Here is a 22911-nt window from a genome sequence, read left to right as displayed (position 1 = left end):
GTGGTTCTGCCTCGATATTTTGGAGATAAGTTAGTGCAACAGGCGCAGTTTGCACTCTACAATGTTATCGCGCCTTTATTGATATCGACTCCAATTTCAACACCAAGGGAAAAAAACAAAACCAAAGGATTACCGGTACTACGTAAAATAAAAAAATTATTTAGACCATATAAAATTTGAGTTTTTTTAATTTTGCCTAAAGTATGTCAGTAGAGTGAGTTCGAAGCGCGCTACGAATTGTGTTTATTACAACTTGATTGTTAAAAAAGGCACAAAAATCAACGAGTCGCCAAACCTGCGCCAAGCCCTTTTTTAAGCATGCATAAGTTTTCAATTGAACCGAGTCTTATCTCAATGATTTCATATTTTTTTTCATATTCAACCATCGACTGTTAAATTTGCCGTGAGCGGCAACGTTAAGGCCGTGTTTACGCGCGAAGTAAGTCAGAGTACAAAGTCCAGCCTTCACGCAATTGGAATGCTACTTTTGATTGGTCAATCAATGGGAACACAAAACCCTGCTCGGTGAAGCAGGCGTTTGTGGAGGGGGAGCGAGCGACGTCTGCCTTAAAACGCCTACAAGGGAGGCTAACAAGGTGGAGGCGTGTGTATAGAATTGACCCTATTTTGCAGGGACAAGGGTGAGGGGGTGTATATATATATATATATATATAAACATTTTGTTCCCCATCCATTCTAGGATACAATGCAAGCCTTCACCTGCAAGCAGTTAACTACACAAGTCAGACAGCCATCAGGTTACGGTGGACAGTACCATCCCCTTTTTGGATGGCATCGCGTATTGAAGTCAAGCTAATCTATGAAGTCGCGAATACCAAGCGTGAGTCACGAGCGTATACGGTTGCCAAAAATGGCGGTCTTTTAGTATTTGAGCGCAAAAAATTAAGGCTTTGGCAGGTCGGTAGCATCTTGTAGCACTTTAAGGGTCCGCGCAGACGGGGGGTTTAGACTCCTACCTACATTATAAACAGTTTCATACATTCTTTGAAGTTCACTTATAAGCCCCGCCCCCTCTTCAAAAATACGCTGCACAGCCCATATTTTTTGGTTTTTAAATAAAGCTGAACACCTTGGTAAGAACAAATTGAGATACGGTAATTTTGGCCAAACCAAGATGCTCAAATTCCACAGGAACAAAATTATATGGAAATCGGCCCATTGCACAGCTATTGTTGTCGCTCTTAGGTCTTAATAAATCTGGTCGCATGGAGGAAAAAGTGGAATGGAATGCGACGTCATGGTTACTGGAAGGGCTTATTCCCCATACCACGTACAGTATACAACTTGTTGCCATGGAATTCAAAGAACAAAGGTTCCTCAGCAACGTTGTTATTGCGGGTAAGCATTTAATATTTATCTGACGAGAAAAAAAAGTGCGATAGAAGTAGAAAAATAAATTTTTGTTTTTCCTTAAAGAAACCTGTCCTTGTCCCGTAACGTTTACCCCAAACTGGTTTGAAATACCGCCCTACGCATTAGACATGTCTGGCGGGAGCGCGGTGACGTCACAGCCAATAGGAGTAGTCTCTCAAGCTTTGTCACACATGGTGAAGGATGTGTGTGGGGTATGCCTGTCTTATGGTGTCTCGACTATTGCATACGGCAATTCAACTGCAAACTCAACAAAGAAGAATAATATTTATCAAGTAAGTTTAGCTGTCCGTCCTCGGCAATTACCTATTTGGTGTATACATGGTTTTGAAAGAGTTTGCGAAATCTAGGAATTGAACTCGACTATTAATCATTTTGCTAGTCATCACTGTCATCATCACTATCAAATCGTCGCAGTATCCCACATCACCAAAAACACCAGCATCATAACTACATTACCACCATCGCAAATACGACCACAATACCACTATCATCACCATCTTCATCATCACCACAATCATCATTACCACCACCACCATCAACCACCATCATCACCATCACTACCACAAAACCATTACTATTGCCATCACCATTCCCACCATAACCACCTTAATACTACCATCGATTATCACTACCAACCAGGGGCGTACGCATTATTTTAACAAGTTGCAGTCAAAGCGTTCAGAAGCTGAATGAGGGCGTGGCCCCTCATCCCGCATCCCCGTGAAGATTTCATAATAGCTCACGATTTTGGGCTTAAAATTGGCGTCAATGCGTCAGACTTTTGAGAATATTACACGATCCTCTGTCATCCTCGATCTGAAATAGGACTTCAGTCGTCGCGTGGCACTGAACCACACAATATGTTTGGAAATCATCTGTAGACTACCATGATTAAGAAAATTATGGATTTTATCCTCATCAGATATATATAAAACTAGGTACATAAAAATGAATGAGTAAACATTTGATTTTTCTTCTTGTTTCATGCAAATAAGATCGCCAATTTTTTTGCAGTCCATTGACTGCAGACCTATACGCTGCGTACGCCCCTGACAACGTCACCACCGCCACCAAGCTCTATCATGGCTTTACCACTTGAGGGGTCATGCTATCTGAGTCCGTACGCCAAGCCCCAACAAATGTGAAAGAGCTTTCGAGGAGGAAGACCCTTCTTCTCTCAGTCCAGTTGCTGTTCAGCCACAAACAAACTTTACAAAACCTTACAAACTTCTTTAGGCGACTTGTCCCAACAGGTCACCGTGTTTTTTTTGTGGCAATCTAGCGCGCTACGGCTTTTGTCGGCAAAATAACAATAACAAATTGCAACATATTTTAGCGCTTCAGTAATGATCTAGAGAGTTTATTTGTTTAATAAAGGGTTTCCCTTAATCGCGAGATTTTATTATTCGTCGCTCTCGGCCTGACGGTTGCAGTCTTGCGTGTTTTGCAAGGGTCTGTCACCACAATTTCCACCCAAAAGTCATAGGTATTAAAAACTCCCGCATGGTTTTTAGCATTTGAGATTTTAAACCATTCCATTCCGATATTAAATACCGATATTACATACGCGTGCCTTGCGACATAACTTTTGTTTTTTATACCAGGTGTTGCAGGACGCAGCTCACTGCGATCTCTCATTCCCTGTAACCAAGCCAGCTCGTCCCATACCCGGCCTTGTCTACATCCCCGTGGTCCGAGTACCGGGCGTTTTGCTCCTCACCGTACAGAAATCCCCAGGGGCCTATGCCCGGACGGTGGCCAGGTCTGTGTGCCAGTGCTGGCCACTGCTGGTTATCAATCTTGTGATGACGTCATTAGCAGCAATCGTGCTGTGGATGCTGGTGGGTATAATGGGGGACTTGCACTAGGAGATCACGTGACTGTGTGGCAAACTAGCGCGCGCTCTGGCTTTTAGCGGCAAAATAACAGCAACAAAAAAGCAACTTATTCAGCGCTTACGAAAAAAAGTTTCTTTTTATTTTTTTTTAAGAAAGGATAACCTTCGTTTATGGATTTTATTTTTTTTCGTCGTTCTCTGGTGTGACGGGCGCAGTCATTTCTGATTTTTTTTTATTTGAGTATTTTGTTTTGAATTTGTCACCCAGAAAGGTCACGTGATCTCTAAGTGCAAGCCCCCTATTATGAGATTTCCAGGTTTGTGTTAAATAAATTGATTTGGAAGCCATAACGAACAAAATGTGTTCATAAATTAGAATACCATTATCGCCATATTATAATTTCTTCGATCTATAAGCTCTCAGGTGCGATATATAAACTCTGTGGTGCGTATACAAGGCTAGTCTCCTTTGCAGCGTTTTTGCGTGACTCCGACCTCGGGCGGCTGCAAGGGAGACTAAGAGAAGGCATGATGTTTCCTAGTTTAGTCACTACCAAAAACGTGTTGTACGCGGCAAATTCTGTAGAGTGCGACACGAAAATTTTTTTTCAATTATCCGAGAAACATTTCTTTATCGCTGCTACCAGTTTTGTCGCGCGCTACAATGTCTCTCGTGCTCAACATGTCGCCTAGTTTAGCCAGACTTTCAGGGGGAGAAATGTGATGGGATTTGAGTGCAATTACGGATATCGTATGATGAAAGTCCGAGCTTTGGCGATTTGTGAAGAAAGACTGTGTTTAGGGGCATTTACACTCACCGTCAGTTTTTTCTGCAGGACAGCGCGTCCAGCTCGGAGGAGTTTCCATTGTCATTTCTTGCCGGCGTTCGTGAAACATTCTGGTGGTCGTTTGTTACTTCGACAACAGTTGGGTGAGCTCTAGCCGTCACTGCTCCCCCCCCCCCCCAACTTTCTAAGCTAAAAAACGAATTACGAAAATGTTTTGCATAACTCCAGCTAGCCCCCCCTTGAAACGTTACGTATACAAAATGATGTTTTGGAAACAGTACATTCCACGCATACAGAGGCGGATACAGGACAGATGGGGGTGGATTGGGTAGATATCCACCCCCCTTTTGAGTAAAAGTAAATAAAAACGAAAAGTCACTTTGTGTGAAGAAAATACACGTCTGAGGGGCGGGAGGTACTGTCCATGTGTCTTCGCCTGCTTGACTTTGCTGACGTGACAAATCCAATTCAGTGTGAAGTATTGCTAGATCTATGTGACATACCAAGACCCACTGGATCAGTTCTAAGCCGTCTATCCGGCCATTATCCATCCCCCATTTTGAAATCCTGGATCCGGCCCTGGCATGAACTGTGAAATAAGCGTATTCCCATTATAGTATATTTGAACCTTAGTTCTCAAAATTTCAGTGCTTAAAGTAACTGCTTTTGTTAAACAAACCAAACCTATCTTGTTTTTTTTTAATGAGAAAAGTTATGGCGATCGAGTTCCCAGATCCCTCCTCGGCCGTACCTTCGCTATGGCCTGGTCACTTATGGGCATGGTGCTGACGTCATTGTTGATAAGTGCTGTGACGTCATCACTCATAATCACCGTCATCACTGAGAACATGACAGTGGAGAAAGGACGTAAGGTGATATGAACAAGGACATGATGCTGCTGATTATTAATTAAATGATGATATGGTATCATTGGCGACAAGATAACATCAATCAATATTGTTTTGAAACCTGTCGTTTTTTTATTCAAACATTACATGCCATTTGAAAGTCCGCTTCAATCACTTTTTCGCCGCCATTTTGAAAATAGGCCCAGGCCCTAGCTTTTTAGGAACATCACAGGTTTCCCGCGAGCTCGTCCCAGGCTCTTTAAGATCATTTAGAAAAACGACTGCCAAATTAATTGATATGATGATAATGATGATGATAATGAAGATTATGATTATAACTCATAGGTTGGTGCAGTCGAGGGCAGCGTAGCTTTCACCGTTGCCAAAAAGCTTGCAGGAACGATGGCAACAGGTAATATCGCTGTAGTATTTGGCCTGTGTAAGCACAATAATGCTGTTTGAAAATTTCTTATTAAATTTTACGTGGTCGGTAACAAACAACCTTTTCTCATATTGTATTTCCACAGTCGCAAGTTACCCAAACGCCGAGACTTTAGCCTATGCCTTATCACGTGACGAAATCGACGGCTGCTTGATTGACATGCACTCGGCTGGCTTCTACAGTGATCAGCTCACTCGCAAGGGTCTCAAGGTCTCGCAGGTCATTAATCGCCCTTTCACTTACGGTGTGCTGATTGGTGGGAACGCGTCGCAACTAGCCAATCAAATGGAGAAAACGCTAAAAGTTAATGAGCTTCAGGTTTTACGCTATCTACAGAAGATGCACCATGGTACCGACGCTGAACACGAGAAAGTGAGTATCGATCACTTTTACTAAACTCTATAAGAAATTTTGGGAGCTGATGCACTCGCATTTTTACAGCCACAACTCTTGAGGCTATAAAAGGTAATTAAACACAACGTCTTGAAAACAGGGGGCCACATGCTTGCAAGTGCTAATCGCCAAAGAAGGTTTGAAGTTTTCTTTCCCGCTCCAAGGCCATGAAGAGCGTAGGGTGTAGGAATAGGTAGGAGGAGTGTGGAGGGAACTAGGGAAGAGAAAAAGGGGAGGGGTGGGAAAAGAGAACTAAGGGGAGGCTCAAGAATATCACCGTTAGTAGTAGTGCACTTTTAAGATGACTGCACGTGTAGAGGAAGAGGGGAGGTGTCGAGACTGAATCGCCACTTAAAGGGGCAGCGTCATGGCACTGCGCATGTCTGGATTCAGTGTTTATTGTAGGCTTTTAATTGTCTACAAACAGTTTAACTTTAAGCTGTCAATGCTCTGTTGAATTAATATACAATATTTTGTTAAAAACAATGTTTATTGACAGTTTGTGGTCATTTCCTTTGAATTTAAGTCTCCCACATGTACCAAAGGCTCATAAGTCATAGAATAGAATTCATGACTGAAATTCTTTTTGTCCGAGCTATTGCAAAGTTCTTACCATGACACTGCCCCTTTTAAATATGGGCAATATTTCAAAAGGGCGGCCTTCAAAATCGTGGGAAACACGAATTGTCACCAGTTTACTTCCAGTCGATTACGTAACAATCTTCGATGATTTTTAACGGAAAACATATTTCAAAATTGTAAAAGCAGTGTGTCTATTGGAAGTTTATTTGAGAATGTGATTGATAATTTAGAGCGGATGGCCTGTTAAATAGCGCGGATTCTAATAGATTCTATTGTCTTAGCCTACCTGTAGGCTTTGATAGTTTTTCCGGTACGAAAACCCCGAAAACTCGGATTTCGCATACCACGGCCGCCATCTTGGGTAATGCGCTCCGCTGGGGGAGGGGAGAAACAATGTGGCTTTAACCTGTTGGTTTTCTGCCATAGAACCGTACCCCTTCTCCGCCAAAGGAACAATTGTCTATAGAGTTTCTGGACCCGAGATCTGATTTGTACACACTGGTGGTTCTACTCACTGGGAGCTTGCTGGCTTGTGCTGTGATTGGTGGAATGATGTACCACGTGATGTGCTACAAAAATCGAAAAACCACACGCATAGCCACAGGTAGGAAAATAGAATTATGGGATCGCGTGCAAAGTAACATGGGTCAGTGCAAATGGCAAATGGCGATTGGCGAATGGTAGTTATACGACCGAAAGTAATCATGCGTCTCGAGAAATATGGATAGAACAACTATCCATTAAAGGTTACCAATGCTTGGTTCTGTCATTTGCTGGACTTTATTTAACACCTTTAATTTTACTAATAATTAGTACCCATATGCCATTTACCATTTGCCTTTCGCCATTTGCACTGACAACCTTTTGTAAAATTGGTGTATACTAGCCAAGCAAGACTGTAAACTGTATGAAAAAGCTCTAGCTATAAAAGAAACTAGCCATCTTGCCATCCTGTCACAAAAAAAACCCAAATGCCTTCAAACCCTTATTGTAACTTGGTAGTTTTTCTTATTTTTACTGCACTGATTGTAAAATGGGAGATGTATTTTTTCCTTTGATGATAAAAATAAATATTACTTGAGTCGATTATAAGTCTTACATACTTCCCTATTTCAGAAAGAGCCCAGAGAATGGCAGAATACCACAGAAGAATATCGATGATGAGGGAAATCCTGGAAGAATTTTATCGAAATTTTCGACGTACCTACGACGACTTGAAAGAGTTGCATGGACTACAGCTCAAAGAGTGCCTTAGAAAGAAAACTAAGAATGACAGCCAGGTAGAGCTACAGCATATCAGACGAAAAACTGTAGATTGTTAAATTCGACATGCGTAAAGGAACAATTTAGTATGCGACCTGCCTACGACCAGGGTTTGGATCTAGCTTCTGCCAAGGGGGAGGGGGTGGGTTGACCAAAAAAATGTCGTCTTTACCTTCGTAACTATTTTGGAAGAACAGACACAATGAAAACAATAAAAAAAGGCAGCCCAAGGGGGAGGGGGTGGGGGTTAAAACCTCGAGCGTCGTAGCGGGGTCGTAGACTGATTTACACTCTACGACTAAAGTTGTAGAGATGTTGCGGGCAAGTCGCATACTCAAGTTGCATACATTAGTGTAGGCGCCTACATCATGAGGGAGACGTGACGTAATTGCTCTAATTATCCCGTGAGTATTTTTTTTATAAAGAATGATTCCCAAATATGGTCACTTACCAGTCTTCCTTGACTTTATGCAGTAGAATCCTGGTAACACAAGCATCGCCCCGTTAATTGAAAGTAGACAACTTATGGCGTAACTGGGGGAGGCGTAACTAGGGGTTGAGCAAGGGCGCGCATTTAACATGCGCATGCTTACGTAAGGCGCGTTAAAAATAATATAAAACACCCCTCCCTCCCCTCCAAAAAAGCGTAAGTATGAGATACCTAACAAGACAAGAGCCGACGAAAAATACTGAAGTGGGCCAGGCTTTCTCGGGAGTTAGTCTTATTTGAAGCTCATACACTAGCTAATTCAGACATCATATGAATAAAATGCGCGACGTCTCATATTATTTGGAGCTAATGTACTGCAAAATGAGTAGCAAAATGAGATCTAGATTTTTAATCTAGAACATGTGTTTGGGAATGATTTATGTTGTATGGCTATTAAACGAGTATTCACAATAATTTTAATACGCTCCATGAGCAATTAAATCGAGACCCTCCAATCATCAGTATTTTAGCAAACTTCTGAATACTAGTAATGGATGGGCATAAATTTTCGTTCATAGCGCAGCAATATTTGCACGTTCCTCTATCAAATCCGAGATAAGCATCGCGCTTATAAACAGTCGGCAATCACAAGATTTTGGAGCACAGAGAAGAAAAAGAGACGTAACAATCAACCTTCTCTCGGTTAATTTGTATTTATCACGTATTTTTTTGAAGAAGGATCGACAAAATGAAGTTTAACAGAGCAATGATTTGTGGCGTTTTTCTCTTGCTCCTGGCATACCACACAAAAGGTACGTTTGGCTAGCTTTCTTCCAGTCCAAGTGAAGTGTATCCATCCCTTTCAATCTCCGTTTTGAATTCAAGATCAACGATCTTTTTCTCACACAGTTGTCATTTCTTGCTCATTATTCGCTTTTTGTAGATTTTACAATAGGTTTATCAACCATTAAATATGATTAAATCTCCTGCGACCTTACCCTAATGTCAATCACGCGAGTAGTTTTAGTAATTGCTGAGACACATAGACCTTGACTATCTTTTGATGTTTTGACATTTTTTACCTACGCCATTTTTAAATAAATACATTACCGGCGCCGCTAAATGTTAATTTGAAAAATAATTAAGACGAAATATTTTGGAAAATTTGATTTTATCCAAGTAATTGGTAGACAAAACATATTGCCGATATCAGAATATTGCTATTTAAATGATAGGGTACAATTTCAATTTGAAATATACATTTAAACACTTTAATATGAAGTCATGCTCTGATTTGCAAGCCAAATTAGGCGATCGTTGTACATTATAATTACTATTTTTTCCATTTCTTAGCATTAAATGACCGCGGTGATCTAGAACCTAAAATTTCTTAGAACCTTAACAGAACCTAAACAGAACCTAATAGCAAGGGGCGTAATTGTTAATAACAAAAAAATTCAAAATTACCTATTTTCTGCATAGAATTACAGAGTAGGGCTGGAAATACGTCAAAAAAAAAAAAAAAATAGCAGCGATTTTTGCGCTATTTAGCGGATTCAGGCTAAATTTCTATTTCAGTCATCACTAGCGCGAAATATTAAAAAAGCGATCCTACACATACACATAGCTTAATACAACTAAATAAAAAATACGGGGGAACGAATTTGGATTTTGTTCGTATAAATTGCTGCTGGTAGGAACATTTATTTCTTTCTTCATTACTTTTAACTTTTTTTGTTTGAGCAGATCAGAAACTGGTCCGAAAAATTATGCAGATCTCATAAGGAAAAAATCCCCTTCTTTCGGGTGATTTGATTTTATCCCGGTCAATTTGAGTCCAGTTTATATTTAACTCTCCGTAATTGAAGCGCAGTTACTGTAGTTGATGTAGCTAGCGTGACGTCCAAGCGCGTGATCCAAGCGTGACTTCCACTTGGGTGGTCTTCACCGTTCACAGCATTCATTATGTCGGTGCCAAAAATTACAAAAGTAGATTGCTGTTTGAAAACTTATCAATAACTAAGCGCTAAATCGGTATAGAAACGTTTTAGAAATGCATATTATTGCTACTTCCTTGCGTATTGCATAGAAATTTGCAAGCGTCTAAAACCAGAAACCAGACAAGGGATTCTAATCAGACATTAGTCTAGGATCCACAACAATTCATGAACAAATAATTCAGGAAATAATATTTAAATAATGCCTTTTCATCGATTCTAGCTGATTTTACTCGTTAAAAAGGTATTATTATTATTATTATTATTATTATTATTATTATTATTATTATTATTATTATTATTATTATTATTATTATTATTATTATTATTATTATTATTATTATTATTATTTTTTTATTTTTTATTTATTTTTTTTTTTGAAGTACCCCCCCCCCCCCCCCTGACCGTTTTTAGGTTCTGATTAGGTTCTGAGGGATTAGGTTCTAGGATCACCGCGATCATCAAATGCACAAAAACTATTATATACATTTAGGGATTTGCAAAGTCATTGTACAGTTGTATGGTGAAACATTCAATTAAAGTCTTTTTTAGTGAGGTGACATCCAGACAATGAGCAAACTCGGCTAGCAACGGAAAGCATGTATCACAACCAGGAAATAATACACCCATTCTACGCTAAATGTACACATTACGATTAAAACCTGTCTTTTTGTTAAAGTTGGCAGATCCTACAAGATCATATATTGATGTTTTTCCAAAGTACGAAGCTAGACCTTTCAAACGGTATACAGCTTTATTGAGCAAATAGTCGCCATTTTGCCGTAGTTTGACTTGAAAGCTGCCAGTTTTGCCTATTTTCTCATGTCCACAGCCTAACTTTCAATAAATAGCCCTGACGTTAAGCAGGTTTACCGTGGCGGATCAAAATGAAATCACTTTCAAAATGACCACAGGGAACAACGTTTTTTCTCTATAGAAAAAATGATAAGCTATCATCGTGCCTATTTGTTCCCCGAGTTTTGATGCAATGTCCACAATTTCTTAATAACCTCCGTTACCCCAATTAACATATATTTTTCAGGCAGTAAGTTTGGGCGATAGATGATATTACCAAGCCCAATCTGAAGCCCATGGTCGGTTCTTTATCAAATCAAGTATTTTTTTTTGAGAATTCCAAACTTTTAGAAGTTATTAGCTATTTTAAATAATGTCAAATTGGAGCGTAGAGATAAGAGCGTAACCTCCGTTACCGCATTTTTTCCAAGATCAAAAATTCTCAGTGGATTGTGAACTTTACAGGTTTTACAAATGATTGATGTGAACGCAATACAATATAGATATTTCTGCTAAACGTGAATTCGAAGATGTGACATCAACAGATTGTTTTAAAAATAACCTCCGTTACCCTGCGTTACCGCATAACCTCCGTTACCGCGAGTTTAGGATCTTTAGCTTCTGATCAAACAAGCCAGCTTTCTCAACCTTAGTGAAATGTTTAGAGCCTACAAATATATTTTAAACATTATTTTGAGTTCTTTGGGCTCTTTTCGGTAAGTTCGAGGCTCATTTGCATCCAGCAAAATGCTCTTTTAGTCAAATATAGTACTTCCATCGAGGTCGAGTTTACTGCACTAAAATGACTCGCAATTACATTTCTAGATAATAGAATCGTAAGTGTAATAGTAAAAATGCATTTTATGGGTTTTCAGTAGAAGATACCTGCATTTTGGCTTTATGCGATCGTAACTAAAATTTGTAACGGAGGTTACGAAAAGATGAAAACACAAAATAACGTGTCATTCTCCTTACAGAGGAGATTTTGAGCTCTTTACTGGGATAAAGTTCCTAATCTCAAATCTAGTTATGCCGCGCAACAATGTATCAGCGCACACTTAATATTTTTCCATTGGTGAAATTGTTAGTTTTGCTTAGTTCTGTGTGCAAGTTAGGTATCGACTCAAAACTCTGCAAAAGAGAAACCTTAACAAAGCTTCACTGCACTGCAAATTAATAACAAAAAATCGAAGTTCTTCCTTACTTATGGGAAATTTCAATTTTTTTGAAAATGTTTTATGATCAGTAACGCAAGAAGTAACGGAGGTAACTTTTACCCAAGTATGATAACTTATGTACTTTTATCCACTCTTGTCTTTCGTTTAAAGCGGAATTTATAAGAATGATACCGAAGTGCCTAGCATGTTGCTTCTAAGAAAGATTTCTGTGTACTCTTCCAGGTTTTGTTTGCGTTTTCATTATTTCCAGCCAGTCAGTTGACTGGTTAGCGTATACTTCCTACAATGTATTCTTAGTAGTTTATATTTTCAATCATTTAATGTTTTATTTTTCTTTCAATAGCTATATAGTTAAAATAGGTACAAAAACCTTTTCTTCCAAAGATTGCAATAGTTAGTTTTTCTATTATTAAGTGTAATGGCATTCTACTAGTAACCTCCGTTACCATGTGGGTTACTTTAAAACATCTTTTTTTCTTAAATGTGAACTTTAGAAGCACACTAGCATACACACATTGGCACCAGTCGGGCCAAGACGGGACGCTAGCACAGTCTATTACCCGTGCAGTTCGGCAACCATGGACAGCTGTTTCGTCCTTATTAGGACTCGTCAGCATGGCATAGCCGGTTTGCCTCAGTTAAACTTCATCGGCAAAATAAACTGCAGGGCGACTTCGACTCGAACGAAGTGCTTTAAACCACAGCTTAGATCCAAGTGGGATCTAGAGCTGCGACCGGGCTAGCGTGATGCCAATTGTGCGGATCACGCATGCGACCTTTGCTAGTCTAAAACTCCGTCGGATAGCCAAACTATCCTTGCGAGTATGTATACATAAATGTGAACTTTAGAAGCACACTAGCATACACACATTGGCACCAGTCGGGCCAAGACGGGACGCTAGCACAGTCTATTACCCGTGCAGTTCGGCAACCATGGACAGCTGTTTCGTCCTTACCTTTTAATTTTCTTAAAACATATTTGCCAAAGGTTATAAAAAACGGGATTCATTAAACCTTTGGTCCCAATTACAGAAATTAACAAGAGTTTAGAAATTCAAAAATAAATTTTCTTGATGATTTTTGGATTAATTCAGCTATCAGAAAATAAAGAAAAAAAGCAAGAATCTTGATGTTTTGTTATGCCTTTTGCTACATAGATTAAGCCAATGATACATTTGGAAATATAAAAGCAAATTTTTGTAAAATTTAAGAAATGTTAAATGTGGTTTCATTGTTTTAAAAAAATGAACTTAAGATTGAAATAATAGTTCCAAAACAACCTTATATATCTTTTTTTGTTTTTCAAGATTACATGCTACTTTTTTCGGGTCTTGTATACTGAATATTTTTACTTTAATTCAAGACACAAACATTCAAAAAACCTTGTGATGACTTTTTTCCATTTTTCCACCCCTCAATGTGTACATTTAGCGTAGAATGGGTGAATATCCAGTGCAAAGTCAAAAGGAGAAAGTAATGATATGACAGCCTCTTTAAAAAAAACATATAAATCATATAAAAAGTGTAAAAGATTCAGTTCAATATGCTCAAAATACACAGCGCCCGCAGCCAAAACACTCTTTTTTTTATACGAACCTTTTTATAAGAACGTCTAGCCTTAGATTTCACCAAATTTTAAGAACATGATAGGAACAAGCCGAGGCTCAGATAGCAGAAAAAAAAATTAGGCCTGATGCGTTCTTAAACACAGAATCAAATTGTGCTCATAGTAACAACCTTATTATTGCTGTTGATGATTAGTGTAATTCTCTTCCTAATAATTCGTTGGGTATTATATTCTTATATACACTAAAATTTAAGAACATCGTTAAGAACATATTCAGCCTTAAAATGTCCCAAAAATATGTACTGAAAATCAGACATTCTTATCAAAAGAGTTTAGACAGATGTCTAGCCTTGGGCTATTTATAGAATCTACATAACAACCTCGAAATTACAACCTAGAACTCTCAATATAAGGTTTCAAATTCAAAATAAAAAAGATAGTTATACATCCTTTTTGAGAAAACCATTGCATTAGAATCTCAAGCATAAACTGAAAAGGTCTACCTTGAGAGAATTTTTTTTTTAAAGAAAAGGTATATACTATAGATACTGTTTAATTTGCATGTCATGTGAGAAATAAATTATTCCTTGCGTGACTTCATAGCGTCTTGAAAAGCTAGGGAAACCGAGATTCTTTTGTTTGGGAAAATTTGAGAGCAAAAGTGTGTCAAAAGACGACATTTTACATTAAGCTACCCAATCTCGTTCCCAGAGCATTACTTTGTGCCAGCGGGCGAAACCTTCATAACAACGCGTACGCACACCATTTTCGCCCCCCCCCCCCCCCCTAACATACACACATTTTTTTACCACTCTGCCGCCCCTCTTTTACGGGGGACTGGCACCTAATCTTTAAATACGTCTCTCTCTTCTTGCAACTACAGTGACATCTTCGCCGGTTTTAATGAATGAAGCAATGGCAGTATCCATAGCATCTTCATCCAACGCGACCATGGAGACAATGCTTGTAGCCACAAATACCATGACAACTTCACCCAATGCAAAAACAGAAACGATGCCAGTAGCCGCAGCTACCGTGACATCTTCACCAAATGTAACCACTCAAACAATGCCAGTAATCACAAATACAGTGACGTCTACATCTATAATAAACAGTGGAACACCTACATCTGCCATGACGTCTTCAGCGTCTTCAACAACCGAAATACGCCCCTCGCCAACTATCAACCATATGAGCACAACGTCAGCAGTCGCCGAAGTACCGACCATTGTGTACATCCAATTTGAAGTTACCTTTGCCCTGGAGTACCGCTCTGAATACTCAAATAGTTCCAGCAGCGAGTACAGGGAGCTTGCTTTAAACTTGACGCTTGCCTTGACTGCGGTTTTCAAGGAAAAGGGAAGGAAAGGGTTCCAAGGGATCCAAATCCTTGGATTCAGAAAAGGAAGCGTCGTGTGTAGTTTTCTTGTTGTTGTGGACGGGAGCTCAAATCTTGATGCAAACAGCATAAGGGAGCTACTACAAGCTGAGAAAGGACAGTTGGGGATGTACAAGGTTTGTATGTATTCAGGGGCGAATCTAACTTTTCGCTAAATGACTTTGGCTCATTGACCATCACCATCACCATCACCATCACCATCACCATCACCATCACCATCACCATCACCATCACCATCACCATCACCATCACCATCACCATCACCATCACCATCACCATCACCATCACCATCACCATCACCATCACCATCACCATCACCATCACCATCACCATCACCATCACCATCACCATCACCATCACCATCACCATCACCATCACCATCACCATCACCATCACCATCACCATCACCATCACCATCACCATCACCATCACCATCACCATCACCATCACCATCACCATCACCATCACCATCACCATCACCATCACCATCACCATCACCATCACCATCACCATCACCATCACCATCACCATCACCATCACCATCACCATCACCATCACCATCACCATCACCATCACCATCACCATCACCATCACCATCACCATCACCATCACCATCACCATCACCATCACCATCACCATCACCATCACCACCACCACCACCATAACCATCACCACCACCATCATTATTATTTGATTGAAAATAACGTGAACTTTGCCGATTTCCTTTTAGGTGGAAAATATCAATGTTGTTGAGGGTCCAACAAAAATCGTCACAAAAGACGGACTTCCAGACTGGGGCCGTGCCCTTCTTATCTTCTTTGGCGTGTTTACTGTTATTTTACTTGGGCTTATCTGGGTTATCACGGTACGTAAGATAACATTGTAAAATAAATTCAAAAATTTCATATAAGATATGTAAAAATATAGAAATATTTCGATACCACTCTGAAATAAACTATATATGAAATACTATATATGAAATAAACTATATCACAAGGTAAAAATTGTCGAAAAAAAAGGCGGATACAAAATGCACTACTAAGACCTCTTCCCCGCGTCTCCGTTTCAGTTTGAAAACGCAACCTTTTTGTTACGGATATCGTCCAAACGTAAAGGCGAAAACGATGACGGAAAACGGAACGATTTGAAAACGATCTCCAGAGTGGAACAATTTGAAAACGATCCCCTTTTGGTGCCGTGGGGACGGACGAAAACGGAACATTTCGATAACGATGGCGTGAAGACTCCACTTGGCGCGCTAGTACGCATGCGCTGTAGAGCTTGTTATCGTTTTCGTGACGACGGGTCGTATCAAAATGAAAACGCTTCGTGTAGACGCGGATCTTTTGGAAAACAGAACAAAGAGGTTGCTTTTTCAAAAGAAAACGGATACGTGGGGACGGGGTCTAAATAACGTAATTCGTCGAAATTTTTTTTTCCGTAAATCAAAATTCTTGACCATGACCTTTTGTATTTTGACATACTTTTTAGGTGCAGTGCCGCCGGGCAAATAAAAAGGCTAAGATATCCGGAGACGTCGTGAACTTTAACCAAGGACATAACTCTGTAGCCATGGCGGGCAGCTATACAAGTGCGCATTACGATGAAGAGGGGGATACGGGAGGCAGGGAAAGCGTGCACTAGATTGTAAGTACATTACAGCCACGTGCTGGCAGAGCTGCGGCATTATTATTATTATCATCATCATCATCATCATCATCACCGTCATCGTCATCGTCATCGTCATCGCCATCGCCATCGTCATCGTCATCGTCATCGGCATCGTCATCGTCATCATCATCCGCATTGGCATCGTCGTAGTCGTCGTCGTCGTCATCGTCGCCGTCGTCGTCGTCGTCCTTATTATTATTGTTATTATTATTACACCCGCAGGTGGATCTAGGAGGCAAAAAGCCCCTTCCTTCCACCACACCTATGATAAAAAAGAATACTGGTCAATACAGTATCATTTAGCTAATTTTTTGTTGTTTTTTTTTGCAGTGAGACAACATGCACCTTTTATCGGGACATGATTCACAAGCACCAGTTTTATTCTTGCTTTTTCTTTAGTATTTAACAGAATAATATAGATTAATTATTTTTTTAAGGAAGGTAAAAAGGTAAGAAGGATAAGAAACGTGAAAAAATCTTAAATAAAACTGGTTGCCATTGTGATTAGTATAAATGGAATATGTAATTGAATTGTTTATAGGTTATAAACATAGGTTATAAACATTATAGGTTATAAACATTAGCCCTATTTTTTATTTTAGAATGCATAAAAAAGTACATTATAATAAATTCCGCGCATATTCTTTCTGTAATAGAACGATTTCACGTAACTGCTTTTAACATGCTAATGAGAAAACTAACATGTTAATGAGGCACACGCACGGTAGGTTCACCCTTGGGAGAGTATTGACAAAAAACAAATATTTTATTTGTTCTCTTTTATTCTCAAACATTTCACAACCCGGTGAAAATGTTGAAGCCGTGATACATCAAATTGGATCAACCGTAAAAAAGTGGTTGTAGTCCGTGTTGTATTCTAGGCTATTTTATTTTCCCGTCCATAGAAATTTACGCAAACAAAACAATTGAGAGAGTCAGAGTTCCTAACTTGTGTGAAATACTTGTCAAACTGTTTTTCAACCTTATTTATGAGATCGTTCACTTTACCAGAGTTTCTATGGCCTTTGAACACATAGCTGTGTGAGCTTCTTTGCTTCCCTTGCCGTTTCCCTGCCCGTCTTTTTTTTCTTGGATTTTGGTTCCGATTTATTCTCGCTCTCAGAGGAGGATCCTGCGAATGCGGTCGTTAATTTGTACTCGACTTTTCTTTGTGAAGGCGTCTGCTTGTTCGCATAACGCATTTGTTGCCTCACTATCTCCGACCGTGCGCCTACATAAATGGGCTTTGAGGTAGATGTTGACGGCTGTGGAGCTGCCAATGCTTGTTTTAAGATGTTTCGCATGTGCGGCGCGTGTGCCTCATTAACATGTTAGTTTACTCATTAGCATGTAAAAAGCGGTTACGTGAAATAGTTCTAATATCTGATATGGTTTATAATATGATATCTGTTTTTTTTATATGTTATTATTTCCATTTTTCTTAAAGGAGAGGATGCTTTTACAGCGATACCTCTATTAAGCGGCCACCCACATCAAGCGACCATCTCCCAAAGTCCCGAAAAATTGATCACTCAATATCTGATAGGGCGAGGGCTAGAAGGGCGGCGGGAAATTGAAGACAACTAAAATGGCCGCCTGCACAGTGGATGGGCCCGTTTCTAGAAAAAAAAAAAAAAAATTAATTAACGTCAAGGCACAGGTAGCCAATGCTGTAAATTTGTCTCTAATCAGGAATTACGGTAAACAATGCAGGAAAGAAAATGAAAAGAAAACAATGAAAACATGAATAAATTTCACCTCCCAAACCTTATCCGTAATTTCCCCTTTATTCCTTTCTTTTAAAACACTCGCCATTTAGCGCGCGAATCCTGGTAGTGACACAGTACACGTGTGTAAGAGACGCGCATGCGTAGTGTCAGGTAGCGGTGTCTTTGATGAACGCGCTTTTGGTACAATCGTATATTTTTTTTGCTAAGCATTTCAGATGCTCGACTCAAGCATAAAAAAGGGAAGTAAGCTGCTTCAACTGTTTTCCCTTATAAATCATAACCATTATTTTATAATAAGGTCTATATGTTTTTGGGTGTTTTATAAAGCGAGCCTCGAGCATAAAGCTTTTCTCGAAGATTTTCATAAAGTCGGGCCAGTAGCCATTCTGAAGAGAACTCGAGGAATTTGCCAGAGTTGTGCCTTTAAGCTATTCCATCGTTTCTTTTTTCGGGTACAACCCTCCATGTCTAGTTTTTCGTTCTCGGTCATGCTCGATCTAATACGCAACATCGACAGCCATGGGAAGGAGAACGCGACCAAAGGAGTGCTTTACTCAGCGCACGACTCTATTAGGATTATTACCCTATTAAGCAAAAGGAACAGAAACGACAGGAAAAAATAGAAAACTCAAAGATCCAGAAGTGAAATTCTCTGTCTGATACATTTCAGCCGTTTTCCACCAAACCACTGCCAACGTACAAACTTTAAGTTTTACTTCCAATGTTTTCAAGGGGGAGCGAGGATGTGTTTGCTGAGAGAACTTTTATCAAGCAATCTATTTGTAAAGACTTTCATTGTTTGCTATGGTAGATAATAGGTTCTATGTTTATCTTTTGAGAACTATAAAAAACAAGTTATTTTTGTCGAATAACAAAAGTTTAGCTAGAGCGCTGTATTAAAGCATTTTTTTTTTACCGCGTTCCTCGTCCTATTGAGAGCAGGCCCGTACCCAGGGAGTATTATATTCTTATAACCCTAAAATTTAAGAACATCGTTAAGAACATATTCAGCCTTAAAATGCTCCCAAAATAAGAACGTCCCAGCCTCAACTCAAAATTAGCGTTCTTATAAAAAACACAAATAAAAAAAAAATAAAATAAAAAGAGTCGATTTAGACTAGCTGGCTTATCGTAGAACAGTAGGAAATAACCACTAATTACCAAAACATAACACGGGATAATAGTCCAGTCAATCTACGTAAAAAAAGTGGCAAACATCGGACTAATTGCAACACAAGGTATTTTGACGGTTTCTTGCACAGAAAGTATCCCATTATAAACATACTAAAAGTCTAAAAAAAATCAGAGCAGGCAAACCCCCCAAAAACGGGATCGAATTTTCAAATGCAAGGCTTGTATGAAAAACCACAGGGTTCCCAAATCATGGGAAAAAATACATACTTAAAAAAAGGGATTTATACCACTATAGATCACTTAAGATATATATTTCTACACGATTAGGATAAAAATTAACGTTATTTGAAGTAGATCAGTTATTTTGGATGAAATGCACACGGATTTTTTAGCTGTCCTTGTCACTACCACTTTGATCTCGCAGACATTTTCATATCAAACATATTCCCCACATATAGTGTCCTTCGTATGCATTGCCTTATATGGGCATTGATGCCCATATTTAGAAGAGCTAAAGTTTTCCCGCTCCCGGATCTCCAGAAAACATGGTGAAAAATGCTTATTCCTGTCAATTTGAGACTCGAGGCAAAAATTTGTTAAAAAAAACTTGATCGCTCGGTCAAATTTTTTTCTCACTGATCTTGAAAAGCCCTAAGACCCAGGCCTCCAAGAGGTCGGCCGAGTGGGTATGAAAGTCACCCAAATATTGATATGGTTATTAATAACTATACGCGACGAAAACAGGTTCTCATATAGTGCTTAGTGGCTCTTAATAATAATGTCATCGATTCAGTTTAAAACAAGAAAGTATATGGACACATTACTCATAATATAATCATTCTCATGGTATCTTTTTTTTGTGTGAAAATAGATTCTTTAATGTTTTTACAATTTCTTTAAAATTTTAATTTTAATTTTAACCTGTTACAGGTTCTTAAACTCGAGGTTCTTACTCGTGAGTGCAGATAAAATCCATGGAATCCGTTGAATCGATTGAGAGGGAATTATTACACGATGACCCTTTGCATTGGTCGTAGGGCGAACACGCCGCGATTGTTCTAGATTGTTCATGCGGCAGGAGCACTAAACGTACTGCAGTCCTGGAGTTCTCTCAAAATCTGTTAAGGTTCACTCTGTCATTGACCAACATCTAGGCTAAAACTTCAGACCGCCTTTCTATCGCCTTTCCTTTGGTTGACTCGATGGATTAATGGAACTTGGAACATGGCTGCTGCAGAAGTTGTGAATAGATTTTGTGGGCTCTCTTAGCTCTGTCCTGTTAACAGCTGCCTGTGCGCGGATGTAGGGTGAGGAGACAAGCTTCTTGAACGGTGCCCCCTTTCCTTCCCGTATTCATGGAAGGTGGTATCACAACCAAGAAGCGCATGGATAAAAAGCAAATAATGAGAAATAGAAATAACATAAGCAATAACCCTAGCAGCTCATTCATGGCCGTCATTCCCCACATCTCCGTGTAGATTCGGATTTCCGCTGAGGTAGATGTCATTCCATACGGAATTATCGTCACCAACAGAATCTTGCTAATCGTGTAGACGATTTTACCGCAGCTTCCCACATAAGCAATCATATCTTCGATTCGTCATCAGCTCCCGTGTCCATTGTGCCACGACCGCTTACCCTCGGGTACTTGTTCAACATTTAAATAAAATTCTGCTTTTTTTTCTTTTTTGCCAAAAAACCCCGTCTTGATTCAAAGGAAACGCCATGTTTAAACAAGAACGTAACGGAGGCTCCTTATTTTCCTGTCATGACCTCTGTTGAGAAGCCATCGGCGTTACCGATCAAAACACTACGATACGTTACAGCAGGAGCTTCAACCTTCGTGAAATAATGTGTCGACTTCCTTGGGCCAGGGTATTCAGTGTAGAAGAGCACCTCCATCCAATACATACTGTAGCACGGTAGATTGTGTTTTGGTATTCATCCAATGTGGACCAAATGACCTCGGCCAAAACAGGCTTCTGCACCACTCTCACCATAGAGTCTAACAATGCTGGAGAAAAGCTTAAGAGCTCCAAGAAGAAATGTTGTTCAAGGTCTTCTGGGGATGAGCTAGAATTGAGCGCTGAAACGACAGCTGTAACATGTATGACGTCATTGTCAATGGGAACTGCCGATTGCGAGGTTGTGCTATCTGCTTACAAGATATCTTCTCGGTCACTTAAGCGGTATCAACATTAACTGCGCTTTCGGCTTAGGCACCCGTGCAGGTGTTTTTCAGTGTAGAGTCTTGCAAAAAGGGAGATCTTTCCGCAAGAACTTTCAGAAATGTCTAAAAGGGTTGAATGTCTACGAGCATCGTAATGGTGACAAAATTTATATTTTTTACCAATGTTTTTACAAGATAAGCCCTTTCAGACTGCGTCTGATATCACTGTGGTCCTGCATTTAAAATCACACTTAATAGTTATAATTGAAAGCAACTTGTGATCGACGCCATTAAAATCAAACAAACTCAAACTAATGATAGTAATTCCATGATGTGCTTGATTCTCCTTCTAAATACCCATAAAGATAGCTAGAAACCTGTGAATTTTGCCAAAAACAGAAAAGCTATATCAGATAACGTTGATCGTGTAGAAATATATATTTCTTATCATATATAGTGGTATAAATTTGATTTTTTCAAAGTATGTATGTTTTTCGTGATTTTCATGATTTGGGATCCCTGTAGTTTTTCATATGTGCCGGGAAATTCGATGCGGTTTTTCGGGGTGTATGCGTGCTCCGATTTTTTTAGACTTTTAGTATGTTATAAAGAGAGACTTAATACAAAAACGTTGAAAAAACCCTGTGTTGCAATTAGTCCGATCTTAAACCGTTGATTGACTGGACTATAAAGAAAAAGAAGTCAAAGGAGCAGAAATATAGTAAGATACGGTGAAAAAAATGGGCTGTACAGACACTTACGATTTTCAACATAGGCTTAAGACCGAACCGTTCTTTTTGTTCCTTTCGTTTTCGTTTCCTGACGTATTTGTGCATACGTCACGTGTGTTAACTGGTACATGGCAACGTTCTATCCGGTGCAGTGCTTTAAGATCCATCAGGTGCGACGTATCGGAGCGTTCTGCTTTGATGGAGTTTGGATCGCTTTATCGTTTTTCTCTATTGAAGTGCCATTTATTGTTTGTGAATCATTTCACAAAAACGACGCCTATTTCACCTTATTCTCTTATAATATTCTTATTATTGTTTCTAGTCCCTCTAGTTGTAGAAGGTACCTTCTATGGGAAGAATATCAGAAAGATTTTACGTGATTTGGAGGATCCTGAGAAGGGACACGTCCTTTCCCGGTACAACCTCACCATCACGCGCACATTCCTCATCCTCTCCGTCGCCTTCTTCCCTTGCCCTGCACCTCTTCTGCTTCTATCACCTATGGAATCGCTTGGAATTTTCACAGGTGCCATTATAAGATTCGCATTCCACGTTCTTTAG

General features: G+C 39.5%; 1 protein-coding gene and 1 pseudogene across 2 annotated transcripts in view; both read left to right on the top strand.

The window, feature by feature from the left end:
- Positions 1-14510, top strand: part of LOC5507247 — a 25683-nt gene extending 11173 nt beyond the window's left edge. The window contains exons 8-18 of one of the 2 annotated variants that reach the window (XM_048731719.1): positions 701-841; positions 1207-1359; positions 1438-1667; positions 3000-3236; positions 4069-4163; positions 4733-4892; positions 5214-5280; positions 5396-5682; positions 6712-6889; positions 7402-7565; positions 14399-14510. In XM_048731719.1, coding sequence (XP_048587676.1) covers positions 701-841; positions 1207-1359; positions 1438-1667; positions 3000-3236; positions 4069-4163; positions 4733-4892; positions 5214-5280; positions 5396-5682; positions 6712-6889; positions 7402-7565; positions 14399-14401 — 1715 coding nt within the window. In that variant the 3' untranslated portion in view covers positions 14402-14510. Of the gene's footprint in view, positions 1-700; positions 842-1206; positions 1360-1437; positions 1668-2999; positions 3237-4068; positions 4164-4732; positions 4893-5213; positions 5281-5395; positions 5683-6711; positions 6890-7401; positions 9488-14398 lie in introns of those variants that run through there. The other variant, XM_032375761.2, reaches the window with a different exon arrangement.
- On the top strand, positions 14431-22911 carry LOC125570226 (annotated as a pseudogene).

The sequence above is a fragment of the Nematostella vectensis genome, chromosome 8 (assembly GCF_932526225.1).
Source record: "Nematostella vectensis chromosome 8, jaNemVect1.1, whole genome shotgun sequence".
Taxonomy (NCBI): domain Eukaryota; kingdom Metazoa; phylum Cnidaria; class Anthozoa; order Actiniaria; family Edwardsiidae; genus Nematostella; species Nematostella vectensis.
Note: the sequence above shows the minus strand (reverse complement) of the source record. Positions and strands in the feature narration are given on the sequence as shown.